Here is a 21,679-nt window from a genome sequence, read left to right on the forward strand (position 1 = left end):
CTGACCTCGACTTTGAGGTCGACTCCATCTAGCCCAAGATTTTTAGTAGATATACCTATGGTGTAAATTTAAAACTCCTACATCGCTTTGTTCTCGGGTTAACGCATTCACAAACTTCGACAACACCATTTTCAACTTTAAACGCAGACGTTGCCAAAAACATAACCTCCTGTGGTGGAGGTAATAACGAAAGCACATGGGGGACGTGTACTTGTTATAAAAATTTTATTTTGAATAAAACAACGTAGCCATATTACATGTAGTGTGGTCCATCTATTTTACATACCTCAGGAGAAGTGACACAGTTCTGCCATGGTATGGTTCATCATGATCATTAAAATCATCATCACCATCAGTTTACAGTCAGAGGTTATAGTAGTGTTGTTCAATCTCACAAGTTTTACAGGGTAGCATATAGCACAACAACACGACGCAGTGAGGGACCAGTGCTAGAAGGCCAGTGGAAAACCCCCCCAAAACAACCCAGCAACAGATAAAATACTACTCATCATAACGGGAGGCTAGCTTCAGCAGGCCACAGACCCATCGTGGTACAGTAATAGTAACTTGTTTTTTTTCCTTTTTTTAAACTTGGTAACTCCTCATTGCAGTGTACACCAATACAGTGAGCTAAAGCTTAGAAATCTATACCAGGTTGCTCATGGTTGTAAATGAACACACAACTGTTTGACGAGTTTACGAACCACAAAAACAAAACTGTGTCTATGAGTCTGAGGTAGCAAGGCAATCATGGCTTTCCTCTGATTTCTGAACATATATCTCTTTTAAAAAAACAAACCAAACCTATTCTACATGATAACGGCGGGCCTCTCATAAACCCAGATTCAAAACAACTTTAGATTTAAATCTGTAACTTCCAAAACCATTTTTACACAATCCCACAATAATACATCGACTCTCACCTCCGTCTTCCACGTGTGGAACGACAAACTTTGTAGGCACAGAAGGGGTAAAAGTTTACTTTAACAAAATCGCAGCTGAGACAAAGTCTGCCGGCATATCGATGCTTTTTAAAGGGGAACTTGACATCAAGCATGCTACGAGATAGATAGGAAAACAAACCAGGTGATCCGAGAGGTGATAGTTTACATTTTGGAAACGATCCTTTCAGCCACCGGGAGCAGTGTGTGCGCTCCCCAAGCATTTAACAAAAGTCTGGGGCTATTCGGGGCTCGATGGTACAAAGCAGTGGAATGACAAATAAAAATGGAACAGTTTGATTCCCAGTTAAGTCAACAGAATTCAAACAAAATCCCAACCACCCTCTGAAAAACAAAACAAAAAAAAATCTATACAAAGCCCCGTGTCCATATACTCATCTGCATACCTAAATAAATCACTGACAAATGTTCAATTCGGTACAATCTACAGTTCATAAAATATACAGTTTGCATAGTACAAGACAAGGTGGTAAAAGTAGTTAAGTTGTCTGCTCCTGTGCGTCTTTGGGATTTAGGGGCAGGGGATTTTGTTTGTGTGGGAATGGTCTCTCCATCCTCCAGTCAGTCCTCACATCATCTGAAAACACACAGAGAGAAAACGCTTTGGATCAGACGACAAAAAGCAAGAATCTTGAAACACGACAGTGCCAGTTCACATACAGCCACAGAAAAGCTCGGATTTATGAGTCTCTTTGGTTAGTCCCGAGTGCTGCAGGTGAACCCGCCTCATTTCTCTTCATCAAGACATCACCGTGTGGAAACGTCAGAAGTTCAAACAAAGTAATCGGGTTTGAGAGCTGGCAAATGGACTGCAGTCCCTCAAGCCAGTTAGAGTCCATTAGGAGCGCAGAGGGGGGAAAGTAGGAGGTGGGCATGGATGAATCTGGGAAGATTTTACAAATCAGAGCTCTCCTCAGAAATGAAATTAGGCACTCAAACTAAAGCTTTGCGCTGAAGTTAAAGGAGAGTGCATGGAGCGCTGTCCGCCGAGGACTATAAAAAGCCAGGAGTGGAAGATGTTTGGGAAATGAACTCATTAGATTTAATATTCAATTGATGTGGTAATGCATGTGTTGTGTAACACTGCTGCAGATGAGTCAGATGAGGTTGCATTATTGTACAGAGGAACGTACTCCAAAGCAGGTGGTAAATAAACACATCATTAACATGGAACCTGCAGGAGAACAGAAGAATGAGGAGACCGGTGGTTCACATAGTGTTTGTAGTCAAAGTGCTTATGTAGATAATGAATACAAGTCATAAACTCACAGTGCTGTCAAAAAGTATTTGCAGTCTTCCTGATTTCTTAGGTTTTTTTACATTATGTTTCAGGTCGATCAAATTCTAATATTGGACTAAGATAACCCGAGTAAATACAAAATTCAGTTTTTAGGTGATAATTTCATTTATTAAGGGGGGGGGAGGAAGCTACACCTGCCTGGTTATGTGTGAAAAACTTATTGCTAAATGATGAATTAACTGTGGAAAGCTGAGTTCAGTTTCAGTACCCACACTCAGGCCTGATTACTGTCTGATCTCGGGAAGCAACACATCATGCCACGATCGAAAGAAAGGGCGGAGAAACAGTCATTAATGTCTATCAGTCTGGAAAGCATTACAAAGCCATTTCTAAAGCTTTGGGCCTCCAATGAACCAGTGTGAGAACATGGTAAACCGGCCTACCACAAATAAAGCGAGAGAGCATCAAAGACTCATTCAGGAGGTCACAAAAGAACCCAGAACAACATCTGAAGAACTGCAGGCTTCACCTGACTCAGTTAAGGTCAGAGTTCGTGATTAAACAAGAAAACGACTGGGCAAAAATGACATTCGTGGATCCAACACAAAGGCTCGTCTAAGATGATCCCCAAAGACTTTGGGGAAGATATTCTGTGGACTGAGGAGACAAAAGCTGAACTCTTTGGAAGGTTTGAATTACATGTGGAGTAAATCTAACACGGCATTTTTATAAAATGATTATTGCACCAACATCCTGACAACAATTCTACCTTTCACCAGAAGATCCTAAAGGAAATTACTCTGTCACTAGTTCATGCCCTGAAGCTCAAGAGCATTTGCAGCAGGGCAATGATCCGAAACACACCAGCAAGTCCAGCTCTGAATGACTCAAAAAATACAAAAAAACAAACAAAATGAAGGTTTTGGATCGACCTAGTCAACGTCTGCACCAAATGAGACTTTTTGACACGACCTTAATCAGGTCATTCATGCATGAAAACCCTCCAGTGTGGCTGAATTAAAACAATTGGACAAAAATTCCTGCACAGGGATGTGAAATACTCATAGCCAGTCGTTCTTGCTGCCAAAGGTGGCACAACCAGTTATTAGACATAGGGGGGAATTACCAGGTAGGTTTGGATAACAAACTGCATTTTGTATTTACTCTGGGCATCTTTGTCTAATATTAATATATCTTCGATCTCAAACATGTATGTTTATCAAATAAACAAAAAAACAAGCAAACCAAGAAATCAGGAAGAGGACAAAGTTTTTAAAAGCGATGTAAATTTTGAGTTGCAAACTGCTTGAAAGGACGGGCTGTAGTGTTCTGGTCAACAGAGAGAAAAGTAGAAATGTCTGACTCTCAGAAAATAGGCAGTTTAACTGGCATGTAAAAGTACTGCTTATTGTGCAGGGAGACAAGCTGAGCAGCTTAAAAAGACCCTGAGGGGAAAAGAGGTGTGAAGCAGAACCAAGGGACACCGGAGCGGGGTAAATAATTACAGTGGGAAGAGGTCAGTGGCAACAGCTTTCACAATACCTCTGTCCCAAAATGCACCTTGGCCTCAGACTGAGAGAAAGAGAGGAGCCGTTAATGGCACTCCCCTGGGATCCATTAGCAGCCGCTTTCTCACAGAATGTGGAGGGTTGAGGCAGGTGAAGGCTTCGTGGAGGGGACTGCTTTTGTGGCAGCAGCTGTAATTACCTCTAAAACGTGCTCTATTCCAACTTCTCTCACCTTTGCCAATTACCAAAATACCAATCCCTCAATACAAACAATACGGCGTAAGAACAAAAAAACAACCCACTGCTAAAAGACAAATTAACATCCCCTGTTGTGTCTTTAAATTTATGGGAGAACGTCTTACCTGTGGTCTCGAGGAGAGGCTTGAGGCTGCAGGAGGCAAAACAAAGAAAAATTAGAGCAGTTTAACACTTGAACTCCCCAGTTCATTTCAGCATTTATGAGTCTACACAAAATTGTCAGCCTCTGGGTACCTCCCACGTACTTGTGCGCACACTGAGCGGCTGAGTCCCGGTGCCTCCGAGCTATGCAGTAACCAAATTCTAATAACGCTGGAACGTGTGCCAGATTACAATGGATTTATAACTAAAGCCCTCATAGGAGTTTCGACTCTCCAATAATGGAATACAATTTAAAAATCACCGAGCTCAATATTTTAGCGTTCTAATTTATTTTGCTATTTGATTAACGTTCCCAAAGGTGAATATTGTTTCAGATTCAGCTATTAGGAGTAATGAGCTATAACGTTTTCTTCCCGATTTGATCAAATACCAAATTTAAATGATGATGGCTGAAACAATTAGGCCTGTATTTAAACTCTGTGCATCTGAGCAGACATCAGAATCGAAGGCACAAAGTCACAAATGGGTGCAGAGGGACTTGGACCGCACTGAGCAAACCATCCGAAAACAGAAAATTTCAGCGCCGTGCAGGACGAGACCTTCTGAGTTCAGGATTACAAAGCTGCTTGACACTTTGCTGTGCATACAAAGACACGTGAAACAGGCACAAAGCCGAGTGGCAGCGTGAGAGACGAGGAAATAAAAAGGAAGGATACAGAGCAGGAGTGTGCGAGGGGCTGAAAGAGGAAGAAGACACGAGGATCGATAAGAGCACTGAGAGGTGGTTAAAAAAAAAAAAATCGGAAGGCGGATGATGAGTTTGGTTGATATTGTAGATTATGATGATTATATCAGAAAAGTACCACCGTTTCTCCACAGGCTCAAGCGTGCACCTTTTTAGCGGAAAAAATACCTCAGAGATGTCTAAAGTCAGTGTTGTGCTGTGAACATACTGGGAATCATTGACGTTCATGCCATGCATGTGTAATTTCAGTTATCCCATGAACCTAACGGATCTACTTTGAGTTCAAGTTAAATACTGCTTAATAACATTCAATGCTGTTTTAACAATAATATGTAAAATAGTATGATAAAAGAGGGGAATGTTACAAAACCATTTGTGTAGCTGAAATGTAAAAGGTGGTATTTAATAAGTAAGATGACAGACAATTACTGTAAATAGCAACTATTTTTAAAAACTCTTTGTTGTTCCAGACGTGATTGAAGCTAAACTGCCAAATATTCTCCTGTCCCAGCAATTCAACAGTCTGTTTTGGCAAATTTATCTCAGTCGCAAACACATATTTCAGATCAAACAAATTTAAATATTAGACAAAGATAACCCGAGTTGATACAAACTGCAGTTTTTAAATGACGATTTCTTTTAAGTAAGTGACAAAGCTGTCCAAACCTAGAGTACCTGGTCCTAAGTGAAAAAGCGATTGCTAATAAACTAATGTGGATGTGGCACCCTTGGCTTCAAGACCTGCAATCGAGCAGTTTGTGATAACTAGAAATGAGCTTTCCACATCAATGTGGAGGAATTGTGGCTCACTCTTCTTTGCAGAATTGTCTTAATTCAGCCACAGTGGAGGATTTTCCAGCATGAACAGCCTGCTCAAGGTCATGCCAAAGCATATCAATCAGATTTAAGTCCAGATAACCCAGTGTTTACATCCAAAGTGTGCTTGAGGTTCAGGACATGAGCTGATTGATGGTCAGACATCCCTCCTTCAGGATTTTCTGGTAGAAAGCAAAGTTCATGCTTCCTCCAATTACAGCAAAACAGCCCGAGACCATCACACTACCACCACCATGTTTGACTTTGGCTATGATGTTCTTTTCTGAAATGCTGTGTTAGTTTTGTGCCAGATGTAACGTTTGTCTCGTCAGTACACAGAATATTTTTTCCCAAAAGTGTTGGGGTTTTTTTGGGGTTTTTTTTAGCAAATGTGAGACCAGTCTTCGTGTTCTTTTCTCCTTGGAACTCTCTCATTGATACCATTTTTGCCAGTCTCTTTTTTGTTGTTCAATCATGAACTCTGACCTTAACTGAGGCAGGTGAAGCCTGCAGATGATGTTGTTCTGAGTTATTTTGTGACCTCCTGGATGAGTCGTCGCTGCGCTCTTGGGATAATTTTGGTAGGCTGGTTACTCCTGAGAAGGTTCACTGCTGCTCCAAGTTTTCTCCATGTGCAACTAATGGCTCTCACCGTGGTTCACAGGAGTCCCGAAGCTTAAGAAATGGCTTTCTAACCCTTTCCAGGCTGATAGAGGTCAATGACTTTGTTTCTCAGCTGCTTCTTCAGATCGTGGCACACTGCTTTCTGAGATCTTTTAGCCTACCTCAGACAGCTTCTGTTTAGATGATTTCTTGATTCAGCCAGTCTGGCAGTAATCATGCCTGAGTGTGGGTAGTGAAAATGAGCTCAGCATTCCAAAAAATGTGGTTAATCACAGTTAATTCATCGTTTAACGAGGAGGAGATTAATTACTTTCTCACACAGGGCCAGGTAGGTGCGGGTAGCTCCTTTCTCTTCATAAATGAAATCGTCATTGAATAACTGTATTTTGCAATTACTCGGGTTATCTGTGTCTAATATTAAACATTTTTTGACGATCTGAAAGATTTAAGTGTGACAAATATGTAAAAAAGTAAGAAATGATCACAGCACTGTATCTTGCACATGCTACATCAGTTTTTCTGTGAAGGGCTTCTCCGGTTAAGCAGACTGTACTTTTTCCTCTGCTGACCTTCGACCTTATGGTGTGACAAAAAAAAAAAAATCTGCTGCAGGAGGCTGGGAAGACACGGTGGGAAATTCGAGGAGGAGGATTGGGAAACTTACGACTGCATGCAGGGAAGGAGTTGTTAATCTGCTCCATTACATCTGCCAGGTCAGAGCTGCTGTTGTGGGAGTCCAACAGCTCATCTGAACACACATGCACGCAAAGCACAGAGAGGTTGATTTTCAGTTACCACACGCACTCACACTTTAATACTGCACCACAGCGAGGAACAGTGTACATTTGCAGAAAAGCGAATATTTTTTCTCTGTTGTGAGCAATGGACTGATATCTTCCTATTTAAATAAACAACAGTACATTAAGCCTTTTTCAGCTTGAGTGTCTCACCTGAGTTTTCAGTAAGTGGCCCTCGATCTTGCACGATGGGGGAGGACAATCCATTTACCCTCGAGTCCACATCGGGCTGATGGAGAGACAGACATGAAAACAAAACAAAACAAAAGAACATTTAGTCATTATAACACAATTATTCCACTTTGCGTCTGCTTGACAACTTCAAAATTAGCCCTGCTTCACAGCAGCAGGCGGAGACAAGAAACAACCAAAGGGCAGCACAACGAGGCTCTTGTCATGTGTACAATTTCCCCAAACAAGCCAAAACTGAGTTTAACACACTACAGTATCAATCACATTTCAAGCCCTCAATCAAAATTACCCGTTTTTTTTTTTTTTTGTTTTAGCTCAAATGCTTTACCCTGATGGTCTTCAGTGAGTGGAAAGGTAAAAAATATGTGCACATGCTCTTAAATATAACTGAAGTAGAAAATGGTTAAAACAGATGATAGTACATACTTAAATCTAATCAACAGTGCTCATATTTAGGATTTTTCTCTGCTTCTTGCCACTCTGTAACCTCTAGCCTCATCTTGATATAACAAATAATTATTTGCCCTCCAGTGTGCTGTGTTCAAGATCTAAAGATTCACAAATAAATTAATATATTACACACACACACACACACACACACACTGCAGAATATGTCAAAAGTCTGTTGAAAAACCAATTTCTCAGATGCTCAGAAGTGAACACTTCATGTCCAGTGACATTCACGGCACAATCTCCCATTCCCTTTGGCTTTTCAAGTTCAAGAAAGTAAATCAATGCTCCCTCCCCTCTCTCATATACCCTCCTCCTTCCTCTCCTCCTTCATCTCCTCGTGCCCCTAGCGCTAGCGAAGGCTAACATGTTGGAAACGTCTCTGGAGCACAACCAAGTGTCTCGAGGCTCGTCTTAGAATAGCTCAGGTCAGGGCTTTGGTCACCCTTCGGGAGTGTGAATTTAATGCGTGCCATCAGGCAGGCTGGGTTTATTACTCTGAAGCTTGGCAGTAACACAGCACTTGATGGAAAGACATGTTGACACATCGTCAGGTCTCCGGGGACTCTCTGAGAACTGTAGTTCTTACTTAAGTGTTTGGACGTTTCCATGTGTGCAGGTAGCTGTGTGCGCCATTTATGTTTGGATTTTCTGTCTGTTGCAATCAGCGTCAGAATAAATCCACTGCAGCATGCGGCAGCATTGATGGAAAGTCTAAACAAGGCTAACTCAGTGGAGGTAGAAATGCAGTAGCTTAGACAGTATATAACACTACAGCACATTGCAACCTGACAGTCTGCTGTATAAACCAAATTAAGAATCGCCTTTCAGCCCAGGTTTTTCAAGCATTTCTACTTTGAGATTTTACTTCCTCATTGCTATAATGTGACAGTTATAGCAAACGTTTTAGCATTAAAATTAAACATGAGCGACACAGTCCTTGATTTGCTTTACTTCTTTAGTTCTGCGTGTAGTATAGGGATGAGAATTGCCAAATGACTTTCGGTTTGCCATCATTAATTAGACACCATGGGAAGTCATAAAATATTCAGTTAAACTTCAATTTTTTTTTTTTTCCCCCAATTCTGTTTTATTTAATGCAGTGGCAAATTACAAAAAAAGTCTCCACAAGGTGCTTTGAATTGTAAGTTAAAGACCCTACAAAAGAAAAAACACTGAAAACACTGCAGTGCAAGTGTTGCTGCTGCTGGTTGCTTTGTGGCTTGTTGCTAAAAGATTCGAAGTGATTTGATGAGCTAATGAAGCTGAAGGGAGATTGCTTTTGATACCTGTATCATTAAAAGTTAGGGGGAAAAACACTAAATGTGAGGCTTTTATTTTGGAAATGTGGCACCTTAAGGATGCTGGCAAACTACAGGGAGTGCAGAATTATTAGGCAAATGAGTATTTTGTCCACATCATCCTCTTCATGCGTGTTGTCTTACTCCAAGCTGTATAGGCTCGAAAGCCTACTACCAATTAAGCATATTAGGTGATGTGCATCTCTGTAATGAGAAGGGGTGTGGTCTAATGACATCAACACCCTATATCAGGTGTGCATAATTATTAGGCAACATCCTTTCCTTTGGCAAAATGGGTCAAAAGAAGGACTTGACAGGCTCAGAAAAGTCAAAAATAGTGAGATATCTTGCAGAGGGATGCAGCAGTCTCAAAATTGCAAAGCTTCTGAAGCATGATCATCGAACAATCAAGCGTTTCATTCAAAATAGTCAACAGGGTTGCAAGAAGCGTGTGGAAAAACCAAGGCGCCAAATAACTGCCCATGAACTGAGAAAAGTCAAGCGTGCAGCTGCCAAGATGCCACTTGCCACCAGTTTGGCCATATTTCAGAGCTGCAACATCACTGGAGTGCCCAAAAGCACAAGGTGTGCAATACTCAGAGACATGGCCAAGGTAAGAAAGGCTGAAAGACGACCACCACTGAACAAGACACACAAGCTGAAACGTCAAGACTGGGCCAAGAAATATCTCAAGACTGGTTTTTCTAAGGTTTTATGGACTGATGAAATGAGAGTGAGTCTTGATGGGCCAGATGGATGGGCCCGTGGCTGGATTGGTAAAGGGCAGAGAGCTCCAGTCTGACTCAGACGCCAGCAAGGTGGAGGTGGAGTACTGGTTTGGGCTGGTATCATCAAAGATGAGCTTGTGGGGCCTTTTCGGGTTGAGGATGGAGTCAAGCTCAACTCCCAGTCCTACTGCCAGTTTCTGGAAGACACCTTCTTCAAGCAGTGGTACAGGAAGAAGTCTGCATCCTTCAAGAAAAACATGATTTTCATGCAGGACAATGCTCCATCACACGCGTCCAAGTACTCCACAGCGTGGCTGGCAAGAAAGGGTATAAAAGAAGAAAAACTAATGACATGGCCTCCTTGTTCACCTGATCTGAACCCCATTGAGAACCTGTGGTCCATCATCAAATGTGAGATTTACAAGGAGGGAAAACAGTACACCTCTCTGAACAGTGTCTGGGAGGCTGTGGTTGCTGCTGCACCCAATCAACAGATCAAAACACTGACAGAATCCATGGATGGCAGGCTTTTGAGTGTCCTTGCAAAGAAAGGTGGCTATATTGGTCGCTGATTTGTTTTTGTTTTGTTTTTGAATGTCAGAAATGTATATTTGTGAATGTGGAGATGTTATATTGGCTTCACTGGTAAAAATAAATAATTGAAATGGGTATATATTTGTTTTTTGTTAAGTTGCCTAATAATTATGCACAGTAATAGTCACCTGCACACACAGATATCCCCCTAAAATAGCTAAAACTAAAAACAAACTAAAAACTACTTCCAAAAACATTCAGCTTTGATATTAATGAGTTTTTTGGGTTCATTGAGAACATGGTTGTTGTTCAATAATAACATTATTCCTCAAAAATACAACTTGCCTAATAATTCTGCACTCCCTGTATAACTGATGCATTTTTTTTTTAATTATGAAATTTTTTAAGCAGTCTCTTCAAGTTATAAATATAAATTGGGAGCTTTTATTTTTGAAAATTTCACAGCATTAAAGCACCTTAATAACATCCGATAAATAACTGAAGCCATAATGAAATTTTTAAAGAATCCTGTTCAATTCCTGCAACTATTCTGATGCTTTTGTTCTCATTGACAGATTAATAATAACACATTTAACCTTTTATTTATTAAGAAAACACACTGAATTTAAAGCATACTGGTCTTCCATTTAGAAACTAAGGACTTTTATTTAGAAAATCTGACAAACCCGTGCAGGTCACTGCCACTGTCAGGGTGTAGGACTGTTATCTAACATTGTGTGTGAGACGGACGATGAGAGGGGCAGCTTTAAATTGTGAATGACAGCCAAAATACTTCAAACTGCCTTCAAACTGCAGTATGACGTTAGCTCGTTTTAGATGACTGACTGGAAAAAAAAAACCTACATATACATCTTGTTTCCCACACTTGATGTCAAGAAAGTGAGAAGAAATCCACCAATCAGAGATTCAGAATTTCAAATTCATCATAAGTCATAAACTGTCAACTGCATCCACCTGTATCAGATAAGCTGTTAGTTACCATGGCGATGGCATTCCCGAAATGGGCTTGGCGCTCCTCTCAAACAAAAATTGCTTTCATCCTGCAAACCGCGGCTCATATTCACCAGCTTTAAAAAGCATGAGCGCCCCAAAAAGTTCACTAACAGATCTGCATTTTGTTTTTGTGATTTTACTTTTAAAAACATGGCCATGGAAGCTACATAAAAATGGTGCTTATTTCTAGTTTTTCCTTGATCAACTTATAACGGGCCACCCAGATACAGTATCACTCCTTTCACTTAAATACTACAGATTTTTAAAAAAACAAACATTTCCTACAATCTGGTGGTAAAATGATGCTTGTAGAGTTAAAATTGACAAATCGAATCAATGAGCAAATGTGGGTTATAGTGTCTGTATGTCCTAATAACACTACCAGTATCTGGCAACCTTGTATCATTAACTGCATTCTAAGAGAAAGTAGAAATCAGTGTCCTAACAGCTATTTTACATTTTATTTTATCTACTGTACTTCTGCTGAAGGACAAATTTAAATTTAGTGAGAGTGCAATACTAAAACTGTTTCTGTCCAAATGTTAATCATCTGCCATTAAATATCTGCTGAGTCACGTCAGCTGCCGCCTGTTGTTGTGAGTTATTGCCCATGCTCACAGCTTCTCAGCTTCCAGAGAGCCAATACCTGCCCCCCCCTCCCTCAGTTTGCTTTGTCAGGATTGCTGCTTGTTTGGCTTGAGGCTTGTGAATTTCTCACTTGGCACAAACAATCCAACCTCAGTGAGCAATTAGGCCGGGTATAAACAAATCTGGAAGTTATTAATACGGAGATCGGAGATGGATGCTGGGTGGAATGGAAATGATGTGATTAGGATCTAATCTGAATGATGATGAGCAGTTTTTTAAAAATTGTGATAAAAGTGGGTTATCATGTGGATTTCGGGATTAATAACTGCAAGCTCATGATGGAGCTCGACTTTGAACGAATCCCTTTAATTTACTGGAAGCTTTCTGTATCAGCATTTTACTTTTACGTCTGCTTAAATTATTTTTTTCCTGAGCCGTCTGAAACAGCCCTGCCAGCTGGTGTGCATGAGTGAGTCTGTGAACCGTGATTACTGCCCTGCTGCTCCTCAACAACAAGCCTAATGAACTGAACGGAAAGGAAGCTAATGTGGAAAATAAACTTTATATCGCAGTTGTGTATGTGCTGTACTCAAAGGAGAAAACCATAATTCCTCTGCTCTGCTGCAAATTGGTCCTACTAGCCATAAGAGAGTAATCATGTGCTGTATGAACTTGCTGTATTAACAATAACAATGTTACTTCAGGTTTTAAATTATTTTCAGATAAACTGCATGTTTTCTCTCTGCAAAGCACCAAAACTACAGTCGGTAACGGGAACAAAACATAACCCCAAGTCGGGGATAAAATGTGTACATGATATGTCACCTGGTGCAGTAGCTGTCGGAGGCGATGAAGCTGAGATTCCAGCTGTTTGTTGTGTTCCTCCAAGATGTGCATGCGGGTCTCCAGCCGGCCTTTGTGTTGTCGTAGCAGCCTGGCTTCAGCTAAAAGATCTGCCTCATCGGGGTGGGCCGAGGGGCCCTCCGTCTCCCAGGGGCTTCCTGTAGGCGTGCCTCGCTGTCCATGTTGCTCCTTAAGTTGCTCATACTCCCTCTGCAGCGTCCTGAAGAAAAATTGAGAACAAATAAGTGAAGAAACAAGAAATGTGTCCATACACATGGATGAATGTGAAATTGACGCACAAGCTGTGGCAGCTGAACAGCTGGGAAATTGGACAAATAACGGGAATATGTTCTTCTGCCTGGTGTTTCCCGTGTAAATATATGTTTTAATATTCTTAAAACATTCAAAAAGCCAGTTCTGAACCTCCACAGCGGGACGCCACACAAAACACCACACTCGTGTTTACCTCTTCATTCTGTGTGAAATCCTATCCACAGTGGATAACCAAACATAACGCCCCCTACCAAATCTCTCGCCTCACTTCCTCCTCACCCTCTCAGTGCAGAACTATAAGCTGCAGTACTTTACTTAAGTTGGCATTTATGAGACCGGCTGTAAAGCTCTCACCCGCTCCCCTCTGCCTGTGTATGTGTGTGTGTGTAATCAGTGTTAAATCACTCCAGTCGAGATGCTGGAAAAAGCATCTCGACAACAACAGATTGCACAGTCACTCTGTGTCTATACCAACTCCATTTACAAATCAAAACGGGGAAGGAGCTGGCGGGTGAGATGCACTGGTGGTACGGTAAGTGTCTGTGTGCTGTAGTGTGACTCGAGCGTACACGTGTACTTGAAAGAAGAAGCTGCCAATAAACACTTAGCGTAACAAAGGCAAACAGATGAACCCCATTTTTATGCATTTTGAGAATGTCACTTTTCATAAAATTAATCAATAGCTTGTAATCACTATCAGCAAAGACATGATTATCAATTTTAATAAGATTAGCCAGTTTTGATGTTTGTCTCCTACCTCTGCTCCTCCTCCAGACGTGCTATGATCTTCTCCAATTCGCCGCGCTCTTCCTTCTCCACAGCCTGTAAGATTTGGGCAGGACTCTGAGGCTGGCTGCAAGGAGAGGCCTCCCCCCCCCAGTGTTTGGCAGTACTGCAGGATCAGGGCATGCTCATCATCCCTGTGGAAAGTGTAGAGCTTATGATGAGTGACGAGACCCACACATCCTGTCCCTGCTATTCAGTTCAATTCACCTTCTGTTCAGTTAGAGACGAGCTATTTACTTTTGCCATTTGAAAGAATTATGGTAACTGCTTGTATCAAATCAGTACGCTTGAAAATGGCTTTGAATGAACCCTGGGTGATTACCATGACGCAGTGCTGCTCTATAAAGGCAGCAGAAGGAGTGTGGAGATTGAAGGGTTTTTCATGCCAGCCAGCAAACTGTATAAAAGTGGTTCCTAAATGTTTCACCAAAAACAGCCCAAAAGCCCAAGAACCCATTTATCAACTACAAACTGAGCTTTAACAGTGAATTTTAATCTGTTTACCAGCTGTGCATAATAATTTTGTCTTTTCATATTTTTATTATGTTTTCTGACTTTCAATTGATCAGTTTTATTAACTCTTTTAACTGTGTTCTCATTACACCTAGCTGACAGTAAGGTTCAGCTACGCATGCTGTTAGCTTACAATTTCAACTGGCACTTAAATTTCACCTCTTCAGTCATGATTATCTTCTGATGGTCTATTTCTACTCTTTGTTCACTTTAGTCAACTCTTTACTTGTCTGCTTAAACATGTGCAAATCTATAATTTTTTTTTAAAAAAAAGCTGTAATTTGTGTTTCATGTTAGTTATGCTAACTATTGCGCACACTTCTTGTCTACTGCAGAAATACCTTTTCAGGCTATTTGTACACAAGGCTAAGGTTCTCAGTTCTGCTCAATATTTTTATTTATTAATTTTTTTAATCTCTTTATAAGGTTATTGGTCCCTCCACAACAATCCCAATTTCTCATTTAGCCCCTTGGGAAAATGAATTGCCCACCCCTCCTTGTCTAGCAATCGATGCTATACACACAGACGGGAATGCTTTTCCCCTATTTAAGCCAGTTAGCATCTATTCTCTTGTTTGTCGGTTTTGATTTTTTTGATTACATTTAACATTTCAGCTTTACATATTCCATAGCTAAATGTACAGTACACTCCGTTGATTAGTCTCTGTGTATTGATAGCATGTATAGTTAATTTAAATCAATAATAAATTTAGTTTGTGTTATTATTTTCCTCTTTCACCATTAGCAGACCCAAACTTCATACATGCAGTAATCAAATTCTGAGACCACTGCTAAAAAAGACACCAGTTTCAAACAATTTATTTATCTATTTATTATTATTTATTTATTTTACATTTTTCTGTCCAAATTTGAGTCAAAACACTTGACTTCTCTCAGAAATTAATCAAGCACAACATCAAACCGCTTCTGTTCAGGAATGCAAGTAAATAATTTTTTTTAAAAAGTGCTTTGCTAGTTTAATCTGCTTTGGAAAAAATAATAATTATACTTAAACATTAGAAAAATAATTTTGATTAAAGAGTTTAGTGTAAAAAACAGTAAATTAGCCATTACAAAAAGAAAAAAAAAATATGTTTACCAATTATAAAGTCTGAATTTATGGCAGATGCGGTATAACCCTTTGACTGGATAGTGGTCTAATACATTTCTTAAGCACTGTATGTTATAGAAAAGTATATAACAACTATGTAACAACTTTATCTATAACTCTCGATTTAATGTTTCAAAATACGAGTTTTAACAGAAGAACAGAAGAAACATGAATGGCAGCTTCCAAGCACCTGATCTAAACAAGGATTGTGTTAGCTGACGTCTTGATCCTTAGATACAGTAGGTGTGCTACGCTGTAATCTCCACAAACCCGGGTTTAAAACACAGATGTGTCAGTCGTTACCATCAGATAACTGAAATGAGGGGAGGCTGTGAGGAGATGGAGGGAGCAGAGAGGAGAAAGAGCCCGGCAGACAGCGAAAAGATATGGAGGAAGAAACAGCTGCTGCTCTATAACTGCATGTGTGGTTATCCATCTCTCTCTTTATGTGCCATCTCAGTGATGCGAGTAGTGCCAAAGCCCACCTGTCACCTTCATTCTCAAACACAGCCTGCGCTGAAGCTGAAGCCCTGACACACTCACAAAAAAGTTACACTATAACTTAAAAATCCTTTCTCCGGCTGTTGTCCTATAATGTTTATAAATTTACGTGAATACATTTAAAGGAAAATTTCAGTCTAACGTCATCTGTAGAACTTAAATATTTAACATCTGTGTTAAAAAAGATAAATATTTATTTTATTTATGCTATTATTCTATGCTATTTTACATTAACCTGCTCACACTTCCTGTAGCGTGTGTGCCACACGTTAATTGCTTAAATCCGTGTTCCCAGATCTCAGCAATTAACCTGGTGAGTGTAAGATTATTAGCATGGATAAGTTTTATGTGTGAAAAGTAAATGCACATTATCTGACTCACAGAACATAATACTGTGCTTGAGGTGAAATTGAGTCTGTGAGCTGAAAACCCTGCAAAGCTGACTCAGTGACATTAGGCAGGTGCTTTCTCTATATGCAAAGGAGACTATGAAATGAGTCCCTAATACTTGGCTATCAAGAAAAAGTTAACACAATAACCCTGAAGAACAATCTGGCGAACTAAAATGTCTCAGGTTTTCCATTTCACTTAAGAGTAGTGAGCAGAAATTCAGAATCCATTATGGTCACATGTATAACCACAGACAGAGGTTACCGAAAAGGACGCCTTTTTTTCTGGAGACGACAGTAATTATACTATTTCATGACCAAGGTATGGGCTGAGTGAAACGCTTATGAAAGGGAGCTCAAAATAGTCTTTTTTATCTCTTTTTAACATAAAAGAAACAATATGCCCAGCCTTGCATGAACACAGAAAAAAAAGCTTTTTATGATTAACCGGCCTAAGCAGCTTATATGATGAGTTCAGAGCATCCTTTTCTTTAGGAATTCAATTCGGGTCTAGTTCAACCTTCCCTGTATTTCGGTAAAGATTTTAGCTGCCAGTCATAAAAGGGACATGAAATAAACTTTCTAAGTGGTGAATGTAATGCTTAAACCTTTCCGCACTCTCAGAGAAGAACAAACACATTCCATAGCTTAAAAAAAACGAACTCCTGTAACTAGCAGCTCCTCTTGGCCTCTTCTTGCATACCACTTCTTCCAAATATAGTTTGTGTGATGACTGCTTTAACTTTCACACGCTCTTCACAAACTTAACTTCCCTAGACTTTCTGAAACTTTTATGGAGATTCTGGCATATGCATGAACACAAAGTATCTGTAGTTATTCATCAATTTCACTAAATAATTGAAGGCTGAAGATGTTGAAACCACTGAGTTGTTGAAAAACTGCACAAAGAAAGCAGAAAGAGACGGGAAGTCGACACAGCTGTTGTTGCAACAAGCAGCAATACACCAGCAGGCACACACACAATCACATTTCTCTCTTTGAATTATCACTCTGCTGTGACAGGGCAGACGCTCATGATGGAGATGGAGCTACTCGCTACAGAGAAACTAGGACCGGGGTCCTGCACAAACCGAGTGACCAATTAGGGAAGGTCCCCGACAACGGAAAGCTGCAGCAGGACATTATAGCTGGCAGGAGGAACCCAGAGGACTGCAGGAAGGGGATCATTACGTGCGAAAATGGGGACTAGAGGCGGTAGAGCAGTCTCACAGACCACCTGCTCTGAAATCCTGAGAGAAGGAGGAAGTGCCCTTTCAGTGCACTTCCTCCTGCAGGCTTACACAGCGTGGGGGCGGCTGAAGAGAAAGAGACCCAGAAATTATAGAGATGACAGAGGAACAGAGGATCAGTGTGGCAGAAGATTTAAATGTGAATAATAGTGATGAATACCAAGGCTGTTAGTTCACTGTAGCTACAACTTGAATATGAATTCCATGCTTGGTACGCGGGAAGGCGTAGGACATGCCCGAGGGGACTTTTACAGTTTATTCCGCTACAACAGTGATCTCCAGGCTCAAAGTCTACCTAACATATCACAAAGCAAGCATCTCCTCTCAAGCTGAATGCCACGATCAACTGAGTAGTCTAAGCTCAGAGAGAAACAGTGAGAGATGAAGACGGATGAAAATATAAAGAAAGAGAAACAAGGAAATCAGGAATACCAGAGGAAACAGAAAAAAAAGGGGGGGGATCAAAGACGGTCAAAGGCAAAAATCTTTTATTCTTCTCCCCCGGCGAGAAACATTTATAATCCTTGATTTCTGTGTGTAAAGTCCTTCATTTATTAGAGTTACTGTTCTGCACTGCACGCAGGGCTCTAAAACATTATTTCAGTGTTTAACATCCTGCAGTGTTTAATGTGAAGGTTGCCTGGGCCCAAAGGTAAAGCATGATTAGACTAGAACAAAAACTGATGAAAGAAGGAAAAGAGAAAAAGGGGACAATCGAGCAGGATGAAAGGTGGTTTCAAAAAGTAAAGGGCTGGAAAAATAAAAAGGGAGAGGAACAGGAATAAAAGGGCAAAATATGAAAGACAAGAAAAAGGGACAGTGCTCGGGGAAAGACTGGAAAGCGAGAGATAACCAAACAATAAAGCCCGGCAACAAAAGGGGAATTGGAGAGTCTCGCTCCTCGGTGGTGTCCTACGGCGCCGATGACAACGCTGCGCTTCGGTTGAGGGTCAGAAATAAAAATAGGCAACGCTAGGTTTCTAATTAAGAATTCCCTTTTACATAAAAGTGACGCGAAACAAAGAAGCACACGTGCATGCACGCGCACGTAATAATTATTGAAGTCAATGCAAAGCTAAAGATGAGTGGATGTACTGAAAATACCAGCCAAAAGCCAAACACGCGCATTTAACGGGCAATCGCAGTCACCCGTGTTACGGAAGCTCCGACACCGCCGCCTCCTACAGCAGTTGGGATAATTTCTGTGACTGTGTGTCCTTACAAATCACCAGATGGAGTGCAGTGATAGACAAAGAGGCTTTGGTGAAATCAGCTGTAGGCAGAAAAAAGTAAATCTCGCAAAAAGAAAGAGGGGGAACAATAAACCACTCAAAACTCAAAGCTTTGAAAGGAAGGGGAATGAGAGTTAATTCGTTGCAGAGAGGGACGCGTGGCTGAGTGGGCTGCTTCACTGTAGTGGTCTATATAACAATGCCTTTAAAAAAATTAATTTGATTCAAAGTTACTAACGGGCCCACTGATGTGCAAAACAGCTGCTAGAACTACTGTGAATGGCATTCAGCTGCAGAACTGAAGCACTTAAGTGGACACTCATGACGTCTAGTCTAAAGTAAATTTCGGGGCAAGTAGGCTGGCTCTATTGATTATGCTTTTCACGTGTAACAATTCCCATCAGGGATGAATTCACGATTGTTTAGCCAATAGTCAAATGTTAGAGCAGACAGACTAAATGTAGGTAATTTTCCCAGTCAATTAGCGATACCCTTTAGGCTGAAATATAACAGTGCCTGCTGTAAACTGAATAACAGTTTACAGCAGGCACAAATGTTCCCCATTCAGGGCCAGGTTATTTATTTAAAGCACAGTAACTAGAGCAAGGTTTTACTGCATTAAAAAGCATATTACGTAAATGCATGACCCTGCTGAAATTGGATATATATAGAAGATGGCTTTATGGTGCACCATGAATATAAAACACTAACCAATCAAATAACAATGTATAGTTGATAATACATTACTTCTATTGATCTAAAGGCATTTAAATGTCCCTGTGCTGTTTTTATATGTCGTTTGCATCTGTTGCTTTGCAGTGAAAGTGTAAAAGTAAGAGAAAGCCCAACTTTGACTATGCACTAAATGTTCCCTTTCTGCTGTTAAACCCATTAGCTTTTCATCGAACCACCATCTTCCTCACTTCATTAATGCCCTGCATACATTCTGTGTCTAACATCTGCGTTCTTTGCCGTTTTTTTTTTTAAGAGTTGGAAACGATAATGGCTTCTTCTCTTAAATAAGCCCGAGCGCAAAGCACAAAAGAGAGAGTGAGGAGGAGTAATGATAATATGTTTGTCCCGCATTACGAAAGCTTTGAGCGAAAATAAATCCACCTCTGTTTCTACTTTGCCCTGCTCGCCAACAGTTTTTGTCTTTCCATTCTTCGGTCCTCCTATTGAGAGCGGACAAATGCAGCTTTTGGGAGTCTTCAATAGCGTTTCGTCTTCGTCTGAAACTGTTATTCTAAGCATCAAGGTTGGTTGAAGGTGAAGTGTGGGAGCAGTGGTCCACATGATGCAAGCACATCAGCAGGGGATACAACCTACAACACAGCGAAGTTGCTTTATCTTTACTGCAGATTCTCAAAGGTTTTAACCATCCACCCCGTGTGCCCTTCCTCTGTTGTGCTGTAAATGCTGTAAATACTCTGTTTTTTTAAAAGAAGAATTTCCTTTTAGAAATCCCCAAACTATATTCGCTTCTGTTCACACAGCGTCTAGGGAATCTCTTTGCTCTCCACTTCCAAAACCTCCAAAAACACGTTTGTATAAGGTTTTTTTTCCTGCCACTTCAAATTGTTTTTGAGATTTAAAAAAAAACAGCTTAAATCTTTCCATGCACGTATCCAAACCTATGATTTGGAAAATCTTAAAGATCTACAAATGTCTTACCAAAAACGATGCAAAACCCAGAAGTAATTCCCTCCGCAATGATGAGTGTGTGTGTGTGTGTGTTTCTATTTGAGCTCGGAGGGCATTTGAGCCGCAAGAGCAGCTCATTCCCGCGATTGGGATCTTAGTTGGGAACCAATACGTCCTTCAACTTGAAAGGCCTGCAGACAGAAGCACGAACACAATCGGGATCCTCTGCGCGCATGCTCCTCATCAGCTTTTCTCCCATTTCTTGTGATTTTCTTTTCACGGTTTGTCATGTTCTCATCTCCTTTGATTAACGATAGCGCTGTTGTTATCGCAGATCCTGAAAGCAGACACTCTCACTTTGTCATTGTTGGCACTCTAATCCGGTACGTTCTTTCTAAAGTCCTCTACTTCACACTAATCAACCACATTGTCTTTTCCCCCTCATTTCTCACTTCTTTTACTCTCCAAGAAACCTTTCTAATTTTTTTGTGTCTCCAGATCTCTGTGCAAAGATGCCAAAAGCTACCTGGTATTTATTTATTTATTTAAAAAAAAAAAGTGCTAGGCAAAGCAAGGTGAACAGTTTTCACTGAGGATTATAATGAAACCAAATATCTAATATGGATATCTGGAACATATTCACTTGTGAATTATCGGCTTCATGAACGTTAAAATGGGTGTTACAATATATTATTAGACAAATCTCAAGTCCCAGACACTGGAAATTGAAATCTGTCCAACATAGTTGAATGGAAAACACGTAACCATGTAGAAAAATGCTGAAAATGACCAGCAGTGACTCACATGCTTCCTGTGGCTGAGCTGCTGTCTGTGGGCAGAGAGCCGTTGGAGCGTTCCATCTGAGCCAACCTGAGGAAAAAAAAAAAAAAAAAACACCATCAGGGAAATTACCAGCTGAAACTAAACCATTTGAAAGCTGTCAACATCTCATTTAAATGCAACAGAGCATTAGAGCAACAGCGTCAACAAATTATATTAATGCCACAGTAGCAGACCAATTAAAATTTAAAGCATCTCGTGGAGTCCACAAGCATGTTAATGATAAAGATGCCACAGTTTGTTTGGGCTTTTTTTGGTGCTTTTTGTTTTTAAGGGAGGAAATGGATTACATCATTGAGTGATTCTACTTTATGCATGCGCAGTTTATATCCGAATGTATGGGATCAATGTTTGGATGAATATGTACGACATGCTATGGGGAAAACGTTTGTTTTCTTGATGACATATGCAGTCAAAGCAGCCATGCTAATGAGGCTG

General features: G+C 40.5%; 1 protein-coding gene across 1 annotated transcript in view; it reads right to left on the reverse strand.

The window, feature by feature from the left end:
- Positions 1-208: 208 nt before the first annotated feature.
- Positions 209-21,679, reverse strand: part of utrn (utrophin) — a 190,828-nt gene continuing 169,357 nt past the window's right edge. Inside the window, 8 exon segments of the mRNA XM_040017758.1 lie at positions 209-1,539; positions 4,073-4,098; positions 6,920-7,003; positions 7,206-7,281; positions 12,685-12,922; positions 13,733-13,848; positions 13,850-13,895; positions 21,206-21,271. Of these exon segments, the coding sequence (XP_039873692.1) occupies positions 1,531-1,539; positions 4,073-4,098; positions 6,920-7,003; positions 7,206-7,281; positions 12,685-12,922; positions 13,733-13,848; positions 13,850-13,895; positions 21,206-21,271 (661 nt within the window). The 3' untranslated portion in view covers positions 209-1,530.

This window comes from Simochromis diagramma, unplaced genomic scaffold, assembly GCF_900408965.1.
Source record: "Simochromis diagramma unplaced genomic scaffold, fSimDia1.1 OVJJ01000802.1, whole genome shotgun sequence".
Classification (NCBI taxonomy): Eukaryota; Metazoa; Chordata; class Actinopteri; order Cichliformes; family Cichlidae; genus Simochromis; species Simochromis diagramma.